This window comes from Triticum aestivum, chromosome 5A, assembly GCF_018294505.1.
Source record: "Triticum aestivum cultivar Chinese Spring chromosome 5A, IWGSC CS RefSeq v2.1, whole genome shotgun sequence".
NCBI lineage: Eukaryota > Viridiplantae > Streptophyta > Magnoliopsida > Poales > Poaceae > Triticum > Triticum aestivum.
In genome coordinates, this window is record NC_057806.1 from 495,635,401 (window position 1) to 495,646,640 (window position 11,240).

At 45.3% G+C, this 11,240-nt stretch overlaps 2 protein-coding genes across 2 annotated transcripts; one reads left to right on the forward strand and one right to left on the reverse strand.

The window, feature by feature from the left end:
- The first annotated feature begins 2,885 nt into the window (after positions 1–2,885).
- On the forward strand, positions 2,886–5,140 carry LOC123104314 (uncharacterized). Its single transcript, XM_044526137.1, has 2 exons — positions 2,886–3,423; positions 4,718–5,140. Exons 1-2 carry the CDS (start codon positions 3,078–3,080, stop codon positions 4,747–4,749), a joined length of 378 nt encoding a protein of 125 aa, XP_044382072.1. The 5' UTR covers positions 2,886–3,077; the 3' UTR covers positions 4,750–5,140.
- A 637-nt stretch (positions 5,141–5,777) lies between these two features.
- On the reverse strand, positions 5,778–7,674 carry LOC123104313 (nuclear transport factor 2). The gene is made up of 2 exons (XM_044526136.1): positions 7,292–7,674; positions 5,778–6,097 (listed from the first exon to the last, which is right to left on the reverse strand). Exons 1-2 carry the CDS (start codon positions 7,583–7,585, stop codon positions 6,023–6,025), a joined length of 369 nt encoding a protein of 122 aa, XP_044382071.1. The 5' UTR covers positions 7,586–7,674; the 3' UTR covers positions 5,778–6,022.
- Between the last annotated feature and the right edge of the window lie 3,566 nt (positions 7,675–11,240).

Below are 11,240 nucleotides of genomic sequence, written 5' to 3' on the forward strand. Positions count from 1 at the left end.
GATTTGGATAAGTTAGTAAATTTAGATCCGTGATTGCGTGCACGTTTGGAAAGTTCTGATTTGCAAGGAAAGAGCTGAGGGGTAAATAAACCGGTGAATAAGAAATCATCATCGAAAAAAATCTACGACGGTTAACCTACGGAAAAAAACCGGACGAAAGTGGTGGGACGAAAAAAAACCTGGAAGCGAGACTACCAACTGCTCCATTAAAAGTAGAGATTGGCAAACAAGAACGATTAACCCGTGAAGGTCCTTGTACTTTTCTTTTGAGTCGTATAGTTAACCACTGACCGGTTTAGAATTTACAACGTGAAGGCAACTTTCCCTCCGTTTCATCATCCAAATGGGTCAAACTGTAAAAGGGAATGGCTCGACGACGGACGTGTCTCCGTTAATTGGCGTCTAAGCTGGGAAAAGCGGATCGCGTACGCACACAGGAGAAGCGTTGCTTCGGTTTCACTCTCCGCTCGTCGTGTCGGTGTTTCTTTCTTGAGAAAGAAAGATTCCGCGTGTCCTCGTGCCTCCATAATCTAATCCAAGTTTTAGCTCACACCTGCTCGCTAACTGTTTATTTATATTTATCCTAAAGAAAGAGGCGGAGAATATCATTTCTGATCGCCGGAGGCCGGAGAAGATCTCCGTCGTCGTGCAAAGTAATGATAAAGTCGATTCTCTCGATCACTCGGTTGACCAAATGTGAGTATGCGACATGCTTGCGGGCGTGTACAAGAGTAAGCCTAAGATTCAGCTCAAGAAAATGAGTAGAAGATTGCCCGTGGGGACTCCCGATCGAGGGCTCGCCGAGAGGACATTCCGCATCGTCTTCGGTCGTCATTTCGCTTGTCATTGATATGATGTCGAAACCATCGAAGAACCAAGCTCATGATTGAATTGCAAAATGATCTTATATCATGAGATGAAGAGAGTATTTGACATTCGGTCACTTGATATCTCTCGTCGCCCTTTGGGGCCACCTCGTGCCGAATCCAACATCACAAGCTAGAGCATCTACATCCGCAATCACCTAATTTGACACACTATACGCGTCCGGACGTGTCCGCTGAAGGTGATCGAACGGACCTTATTTCTCTTGTTCTACAGCCGCATCCTTCATATGTCCCATCCTAATTCCATACAAAACCATGCAAATGGAGTTTCTACGTGCTTCAACATAAAACATAGCAATACGGCATAGATAACATAATCTGATACTCCGATACAAAAGATGTCGCTCAAGTTCATCACTAACAGTACTAAAAAACAACTAAAACCGGGAGGGGGAGGGGATTTCACCACCTCCTCCATGCCGGATGCTTTCCCTGGGGGTCTTGGTGGCTGGACTCGCCATAGGCGTCAGCGGCTCCGAGCGCGTCATCATCGTCATCGTTGTCTGAAGCGGAGGAGGAGGACGACGAGATGATGATGCCCGCCATGCGACGAGCTTCACGGTTCTGCTCTCGGAGCCGTGTGGCTCTCTCCACCGCTGTCGCCCGCTGCCTCGCCAACCGTTCCGACTCCTCCAGCGCCACGCGGAGCGCCTTCGCATCTTTGCGGCGACGATGGCGGGCATCCGTCTCCGCGAACGTGTACGAGCGACGGATAGCGGTTCGGAGGTCCTCATCGTCGTCACTGACCGGGGGGAAGTGGTTGTGGCGCGGATCTACTCGATACTCCATTGGATCCGCGGCTGTTAGCCGCCTCCGCCGCCCGCTTCTTTGCAAGGGGATACACGCGGCCCATGGACTCCAGGTGCGGTTCCGCCGGTTAATAGCACCCAGCGACACCGGGGGGGGGGGGGGCAGGTGCGGGCGGTGCCGGGTGCCGCTTGGCGGGGGGCGGTAGGGATCGCGTCGGACGAGCGCGGGGGCGTCGTGGAGCTGCTGCCTACCCGGCCAGTCGCCAACACCCCGGAAGAGGAGCTGCTGCTGCCTACCCGGCCAGTCGCCAACGCCCCGGAGAGAGGAGCTGCTGCTGCCAACCTGGCCAGTCGCCGACGCCCCAGAAGAGGAGTTGTCGCCCTGGTCCAGCAGCGACAGGCAAAGGGCAATGCGCTCCTCCTCCGATAGGTCGGATTCACAGTCGGACATGGCAGGCGGGGGAAGATGAAGTGGATTTGGGGAAGAGGTGGAGAGGTCGAGCGAGTACGGATTGAGTTTGACTAGGGTTTGCTCGTCGGTCGTCATATATTTGTGGGGGCTGGAGCAGGGTCGTTGTGGTCCATAGCGGACCAGGCCGATGTGGCAGACGCGACCGGACGCCCCATATCCATCCCATATTTGGGCGGGATATGAGTGGTGCTGGTCAGCTCGGACGTTTGAGGCATATCTGAGACGTCCGACTGGTTTGAAATTTGGTCACCAGCCAGTGACCGGTCGGCCCGACCGAACGTTTGAGACGGCTTTGAGGCGCCTGGCTGTAGATGCTCTTATCGAGTTGCTGCTTTTCTTTTCGATAACCTTGTTTTGTCGACATCAAAACGAACCATCTCTATAACCTTGTTTTGATTTTTCTAGGATGTGCGTGTGTGTTTATAAGGATATGCGCGTACGCTTGTGTCTGTGTACTTGATGTTAGAGAAAAAAAAGAGTTTGGCACGTACTATTGGCGTACGTTTCCGGGCGCCGTTGGCTCGTGACGATGACCAACGGCCAGCCTAGCAGCCTATCGAGTCTGCCCGCACAGTTATCCACGTCGTATAACGGAAACAATTAACCACCCCGATAACGTAAAGAATACACTAGTACCACTAGCGTATTCTGTATTCTGTTGGTCAGCACGACTGCACGAGCACTCGTTCATTTATTCATTCGGCCTCCACCATTATCCTCTCGCGGGAGAGACGGTGGCAGACCCATCCCGTCCCGCCCCCCTCTATTTCACCGTCGCCCACGCTCCTTTCCCCTTTCCGCATCCGCAGCAACGAAAGCGAGCGCAAACCCACCCCACCCCACGACGCAACGCATCCCCCGAACACCAGCGCAAACCCCGCTATTCCGCCCCGTCCCCGTCCCCGTCCCCGTCCGTCTCGCCCCCCACCTCCGACGATTCGAGGCCCGGGGCTCCCGTGCGGCGGCGGCATGAGGACGGCGGCGACGGCGGCGGAGGCGCACCAGTCGCGGCTCCTGTACGAACTGGGCGCGCTGCTGCTGACGATCATCCGGTCGCCGCTCGGGCCGGGGGAGGAGCCGCGGCAGGTGACGGCGGCCGGGGTGGCGTCCATGATGCTGGGCGCCTCCATGGCGCTCATGCTCTGCGGCTCCGTCACCTTCATGCTCGGCTTCTTCCTCATGCCCTGGGTCGTCGGCCTCGCCTGCGTCTTCCTCTTCGTCGGCTTCCTCACCAACCTCTCCGGGATCTGGAGGGCCATCCTCTGCTGGCCCGCCGCATGCTCCTCCTCCTCGCCCCATAAGGACGCCTCCACATGTACGTGATCCCCTTTCTTCCGCGTCATCCCCGAGGGGGCGGATTGTTCGGTATCGCGATTCGATTTGGTGTAAATGTTAGCGTGATTGGGAACAGACACGAGGATTGGTGCTGTTTCTGGGCTCGATCGGGGTTAAAACGCGCCGAACTGGCCGCCTCCGCTTAAGTTCTGCCCAAATTTGAAGCGTCTGTGGCCTCTGGCTGTTTAAATTGTTCTATTCTAAATGATAATATTGATGAACCTCCTCGTGCGGATCAAACTTGAAACTGTAGGATTGGCCCACCAATTCTCTCCATGAGGGCATCGTATATGCATGCTGATGATGCAGAAATTATGATTTCACAAAAGCTTTTCCTCTCTCCCTGGGCAATTGAGATTAACTTAGGATTGAAGCACCCGCCATCCCTACCCCATCTCCTAGAGAAGGGGAAAGGAAAGCAAGCAGCCAGTGACTGCTGGTGCATGCCAGTGCGTGTTTATTGCCTGGATAATGTTCTTCTGTAATCTAGATCAAGAAAAACTCCCTGTAGTTGCTGCTTGATGAGCTAAACGAGGGGAAATAGTATAGCTGCCTTAATGACCGTATGAAATCAAAGATGGGAAAGGAGCAGTAGGTAAACATATAAAGTCAAAATGTATATGTAAAAGTGAAGGTGGATTGATTGCCTATGTGCTCTAGTGCTTGTTAAGCAGGAGACAAGAAAAAGAAACTTTATATCTCGGCTAATGTTGACAGGACATGGGTAGGGTTCTTAGGATATAAACTTCATAATAACAAGAATAAGTAAGGATCGAAAATCTTGCCGGAAAAAAATATTTCCTGGTCTCTTGAACGATAAAAACAAGAGAAGAAAATTTGGAACTTAACCTTTATTATATTAACATGTCGCTGTCACCCTTACATTTCCAATAAGAGCAGACTTTTGAAATAGACAGTTTTTAATATTTTGATTAGAGACTGTCTACCTAGTGAGCAATTGTGCTCAAGGTGAGCCCTTGTTGCCCCACCAACCACGATTTGCTCTTGATCATTTTGATTTACACGTTAGAATCTCTACCGTAATATTCCTGTAATAAATAATGCTCATAGATTTAAGTGTACCCTCAAGATCCAATGTTACAATATGATGATATCAATGTAATTCCTTTCCATATCCTTCATTGCTACGTGCTAAAATAGTGGTGCGCATATGTCACTATCTTGCTGCCAAGACTTTCTGCCAATCTATTGCTTGCTCAACTATCCAATACAAGAATATATAACTTGACCTTTTCATTATCCTCTTGTCACAGGGCATATATTTCCAAAGCCTCCATTCATGTAGACGTGAAGTCGAATACGGAGCAGCGATGTACAGAAGAAGCACATGAGTTTGGGCAGCAGTATTTTCCTTCCTGGGCAACATTTACCATGTAACAAATGCAACAGGTCTAAATGGTTGTATACTTATAACTAGGAGGATACATCTTGACAGCAAACTTTGTACATATGGGAAGAATGCTCTGGTGTAATTGTGAAGTGAGGCTTATTATTGTTTGAGAAATGAAGAGCCTCTGTTTCTTCCCAGAATGACAGGAAATTCCGTGTTTCCGGATAAGTTTGTATCTGTTTGTGAGGAATGGCCGCAAGTTGGATAGTCTCGTTCGGTGGAATGCTTGTCCATGTAAGCTTCAAATTTGTATGATGTTGACCATAAATGAACTTTTCATTTTCAAGAATGAGAAGAAAAAAAGGGTGACTGTTTTTTGTCCAAGTTCAAAAGGTTAGCAGTGCTTCCTGTACTTACATTTTACTTGTATGAATTTTAGGCTTTTCTTTCTGGATATTGAGAAGAAAATAGGGTTTTGTCCAATCCGGTGGTAGTGGCGTCTGGCTTTTGATTTGCACTACCATCTGTCTCCTCTGCTTGAACTTGACCTGTCCTTGTCCTAGCCTGAGCTAGCAAGGCTTAACAAGGGGCCTTCACGAAAGTGCCTCTTCTCCTGGACGGCTGGACCCAAAAGAGCTATGAGATTGCTACAGGTAACTGCAGATACTGGACCCTGACTTGAGCTCTAAAATGGGCACCCTGAGACGCAACGAATTGAAAGGTTGTGAGGTCAGGTCGAACGTGGGGGCCGTGAAAGCAAAAGGAGAGCAACCTCAGAAGCAAAGTTCAGCCAGCTCTTGCAGCAACGGCCTCCGCTCTGGTGTATGACCGTCAGCATCAGGGAGGAGCACAAGAACTCGAGAGCAACCAAACACAGCTTCGAACACCTTTGCTTCTAAGCATCACACACTACAGATTAGGGGCGATAAAGAGGTGGTTTGCAGAATATCGATAGAGGCAACTTTCTCAAGTTTTGACAGATATGATGAAAATGGGCCAAAGTTTTCCCATTGACCTCCACATAACATTGATGTGAGAATGACCACAGTACAATTTTCAGACCCAGGTCCATAAAGGGTGTCATGTTTTATCCCCACTGAATCTCATATGCTGCTGAGCAGGAAGCACCACAAAGCTTTCACCATTGAACACAAAAAACACAACTAGATTATTTCCTTTTGCATAGCATTCTGTCTTCAATGACGAAGCACAACCACTGTGACGGTTCTTAGCCGTAGTTCAGGCGGAACATGTCGTTGTGCACGTAGAAGTTCCCTGGTCCGAGTGGCATCAAGTGGAACATCTGCATCAGCAACGAATGTGTAAAAATGAATTCCATGGATCATGGTAAAATACAAAACAACTGCCAGAGACACAAAACCAACAAGCAAGCACACTGTCTGACTGTCATACCATAACAAAGATATGAAAGAATACACGGAGTAGCATATATAATATTCTCACAAAGATAACATACAGAAGATGAGACAACGAATGTGGTCTAGGAATATTTAGCTCAAACCACAACCATTATGGCAAATGCATACAACTAATGGTATTGTGTTTCTTGCCATGCACATGTGAAAGCAAATTACAGGAGTTTGGTTTGATCCACTTTATAAGAATGCGTGTACTAGAGATGCCAAGTTATTCTGTATACACCAGTGATAAGATATGACATAAGTACTGTTTTAACCGTAAGGGGTAAATAATAGCTGCCGTTCTGTGCAAAAACACCAACAAGCTACAGTGCAGGGATCAGCTAATAATTTAACTACCAAGATACATAAACATTAATATAGAACTTTATGAACTTTCATGATAAGATTCTAGAGCAGTCAGAAGAATAAACATGCACAATAGACATTAGAAATGTGTGTACTCCTAAACAAAGAAAACACCTGATTTGACTGGTTCGGCTGAAAGTAAATCAACACTGTCACTGAATACTAAAGATAAATTACACATATCCTGATCCCTCCACAAAGACATCAGGGGCGAGCATACAAAAAAGGCGTAAATGAATGGTAAGCGGTAACACTTAAGAAACCTGTTGCCGCAGGAAGAAGTACTACTAGCAATGGTGCAGACCACATCAAGAATCGTACAGACTTTCTGAAGAACGTAAAATCAAACTAAGCTCGTGACAAATATAAGAGCCCAAAGACATTACAATCGCAGGGTGACACTAGATCCTGAGAGCAAGCTCATAGCATTTCAATCTACAGGGCAATAGACATCAACCAGGGACCAAATCAAACAAATCTACAGCACTCACGAGCCAGTTCTAACCCACATATTCACATAACATGCCTGACGGAAATCTAACAATTCATTCACAGCACCCGCAAGCAAGCATCGTGGACCATTTCAGAACGGAGATCTAGGCGCAAAAGTATGCAGCGAGGCATCCGATCCAGTAAAGCTGCCACGCTTCAATCCGAACATTTGGAGGGAGCGGGAATCGTTAGATCGGGCCAAAGAAACGGGGCTGTACCTGGGAGAACTTGATGTGGTGCTCGCCGTCGACTTGGAGGGATCCGGAGACGAAGACGAGCATGCCGCCCGTGGGGCCGGCGGGCTGGCAGTCGACGGTGACGACGGTGTGGGCGCACTTGGTGAAGGGGAGGGAGGTGAGCTTGGTGGCGATGGCGGCGGCTCCGTGGAACTTCTCGCCCTCGAAGGAGAGCATGGAGCCCTCCTGGTACAACCCCACCAGCGCCGCCCGGTTGGTATCGAACGTGCGGTAGTAGTGCTCGACGAACGCCTTCGCCACTGAGTCGGGGTCCATCTCCGCCGCCGCCGCCGCCGCCGGTGAGGTTAGGGTTTGCGGAGGCCTTTTATTCTTTTGGATGGATAGGAAATGGGTTTGCGAGGCGTCCGGTCGCGTTAGGAACGTTTTGATTGCGTACGGACGACGCGACGAGGTCATGGCCCGGACGTGTGTAACGGGGCCTAACTCTACCAGGCCTTATTTGCCTCTGCAGCCCATAGAGTCAAGCCCGGACCTTTTTCTTAGAGAAGTCTCGCGGGACCTCCTATTTACGGAAAATCCTATTCGCCGCTCGCTGCGGCAAACTGTCGAGCGATCGCACAGGGGCAGCGCAGCGAGCGACAGAAATGGACGGCCCACACATAATGCGTCCAAACCGGTTTTGGGAACCTTCCAGAAGGTTCCCTGAACCGGTTTTTTTCCTGTATCGTTTTTTCTGGTTCTTTTTCGGCTTTCTATTATTTTTTTATTTTTCTTTTTTTCGTTTCTGTTTCTTTTTCATTTTTTCGTTTTTTGTTTCTTGTTTCACTTTCTTTTTCAAGTTTATTTTTCTTTTTCAGAATATGTTCATAGTTTTACAAATGTTTATGATTTTATTTTTTATTTCCTTTTCTTTTCTTCTTGTCCTTTAAAAAACAAAAAACTAAATATTGTTCGTGTTTCCAAAAAATGTTCTCAAAATTCAAAATTTGTTCTTGTTACACAAAAAAGTACAAAAGTTCTGAAATTCAGAAAATGTACTGAATTTCAATTTTTTGTTCACATATTCAAAAAATGTTAGCTCTTCCAAATTTTTTCAGGATTTTTCAAAATTCTCTCTCTTTCAAAATATATTTTCAAGATTCAGAAAATGTTTGTGCTTTAAAAAATTGTTCGGACTTCCAAATTTGTTCAGAATTTTTCAAAATTTCTCTCCGTTTCGAAATATGTTCTCAAGATTCAAAAATGTTCATGCTTTAAAAAATTGTTCGCGCTTCGAAATTTGTTCAGGATTTTTAAAAATTGTTCACCATTTCAAAATTTGTTCTCAAGATTAAAAAAATGTTTGGGGATTGAAAAAAATATTCGAGCTTTCCAAATTTGTTCACAAATTCAACAATAGTTCATGTTTTTCAAAAAAATCACAAATTCAAAAAATGTTCTGGAAGTTTTAAAAATATAAACATTTTTGTTTTTTGTTCACAAATTCAAGAAATGTTCCCCTTTCTCAAATTTGTTCACATCATCAAAATGTTCCTTTTTTACAAAATTTGTACGAAAATTCGGAAAATGTTTTTATTTTGAAGAAAATATTCATAATTTTGAAAAATTCAGTTGTAGGAGGTTGTCGGTTCGACCCAATAAATTATCTGTAGTCTTTAACTGTCGCGCTGCTAGTTGAACGTGAGAATGTCTACATCGCAGTGGTTTGCACGGCAGGCCAGTTAGTGGGAAGTCGTGTGTTCGAGTTACAGCGTGAGCGCTAATTCCATTTTTGCGATTTTTCATCTCGCGAACGTTCCGCCGCGTGCCACTGTAAATGGGCCGGCCCACGCTAGCCGCTCCTGTGCGAAGCGCCAGCATTTCGCCGCAGCGAGCGGCCTATAGGTGCTCCCCCTATTTACGGCATTATCCACTCAAAAAAAATTACCGCATTATGCGGCAAACAGACGCCTCTTCGCACAGAGCGAACGCAACTGGGCCGGCCCATTGGAGTAAAACTGTTAGTGATTGGTTGGGCGCAAAAAATCCGAAATAGAAAGAATGCGCAACCTGGAATTCGATCTCCAGGCTAATTTTTTTTAATAATAAATTTTTTAATTAATTTTCAGAAATAATACACGGTTTTGATATTTTTCAAAAATAATACGGCCTCGTCTTCCTGGAGGACGACTGGACCTAATCGTCCTCCAGGAAGATGATTAAACTCCAGTCGTCGTCCAGGAAGATGATAAGCTCCAGTCGTCCTCCAGGAAGATGATTAGTTCCAGTCGTCCACCAGGAAGATGATTAGTTCCAGTCGTCCTTCAGGAAGATGATTAGTTGTCGCGGCACAACGAGTGGGTGGGCATGTATTCGACTCCGGCACCACCTCCCACACAGGAAACACAGTATGACCAGGAATGGTCTGAGCTTCCTCCCCGTAACGTTCGGGCACCCCACAGGTATATGTGGCCTACGCCGCCTCCACCACCTCCACGTACATCGAAATTAAACGGTACGAGTTAACTTAGATAATACAACACTTTTACAGATAATTATACAAGTACATCAAAATTAAACCGTACGACTTAGCTTAGATAATACAACATACAAACTACATGAAGATATCATCATCATTCTTCGTCGATGCAGCACTCTTGCCCTTCGATGATGGGTCACTCTTGCCCTTCGATGATGAGGCACTGTTGCCCTTCGACGATGATTCACTCTTGCCCTTCGACGATGCAGGTGTCTTGGCCTTGCTGCTCGGCATGAAGATATCGTCTTTGTTTTCGCTTTCCTCAGTCCATAAATGTTGCTTCTTCCACCTAACGTGCAACCTGAGGAGTTCTTTCCACTAATCATCTTTCTGGAGGACGACTGGAGCTAATCATCTTCCTGGAGGACGACTGGAGCTAATCATCTTCCTAGAGGACGACTAGAGCTTATCATCTTCCTGGAGGACGACTGGAGCCTAATCATCTTCCTGGAGGACGATTAGGTCCAGTCGTCCTCCAGGAAGATGAGACTGTATTATTTTTGAAAAATATCAAAGCCGTGTATTATTTCTGAAAATTAATGAAAAAATGTATTATTTAAAAAAAGTTGTGGTCGGTACGGCGCTAGCCAGCCGAATTGTATACACAGATCCGAAAATTAGTAGCACCAAGTCTAAAGAACAAAACTGCAGCAACGTAAATGACCATTACTCAATGTTTTAAAAAACACAAAGAATTTATTAAATTGAAGCAGCGTAAATTATTAACATTATATTAAATTGCTAACACAATTCGACAAAATCCCTATTTTTTCCAAAATTTGAGTAATTTTCTGAACGTACATTTTTTTCAAAAATGCAAACAAATTCTATGAAACGAACAAATTTTGAATTTCCCAAACATTTTTCGAAAACATGAACATTTTTGGAATTTATGAAAAAAAATTAAAGCACGAACGATTTTTGAATCTTGAGAACAAATTTGGAAGCGTGAACTATTTTTTAAAGCACGAACATTTTTTGAATCCTGAGAACAAATTTTGAAATGGAGAATAATTTTGAAAAATCCCGAACAAATTTGGAAGCGCGAACGATTTTTGAATCCTGAGAACAAATTTGGAAACACGAACATTTTTTGAATCTTGAGAACAAATTTTGAAATGGAGAACAATTTCAAAAAATCCCAAACAAATTTGGAAGCGCGAACATTTTTTGAATATGTGAACAAAAAATTGAAATCCGGTACATTTTCTGAATTTCGAAAGTTTTGAACCTTTTTGTGTAATGAGAATTTTTTTATTTTGAGAACATTTTTTTGGGAACACGAACAAAATTTAAAATTTTCGATTTAAAAAAAAGATATGATAAGAAAAAGAAATAAAAAAAGAAAAAAAGAAAAATAACAGAAAAGAAAAAGAAGAAAAAGGAAGAAAAAAGACACAGAAAAACCCCAAAAAACCAGTAGAAGAAAATAAACAGAAAAACCCAGTTCTG

What these genes read in the sequence shown, in the direction of transcription:
- LOC123104314 (XM_044526137.1), top strand. Translation starts at nt 3,078, where the DNA reads ATGAGGACGGCGGCGACGGCGGCGGAGGCGCACCAGTCGCGGCTCCTG. An exon ending in CCATAAGGACGCCTCCACAT is followed by an intron (nt 3,424 to 4,717) that starts GTACGTGATCCC and finishes CTCTTGTCACAG; the next exon opens with GGCATATATTTCCAAAGCCT.
- LOC123104313 (XM_044526136.1), bottom strand. Translation starts at nt 7,585, where the DNA reads ATGGACCCCGACTCAGTGGCGAAGGCGTTCGTCGAGCACTACTACCGC. An exon ending in ACCACATCAAGTTCTCCCAG is followed by an intron (nt 6,098 to 7,291) that starts GTACAGCCCCGT and finishes TTGCTGATGCAG; the next exon opens with ATGTTCCACTTGATGCCACT.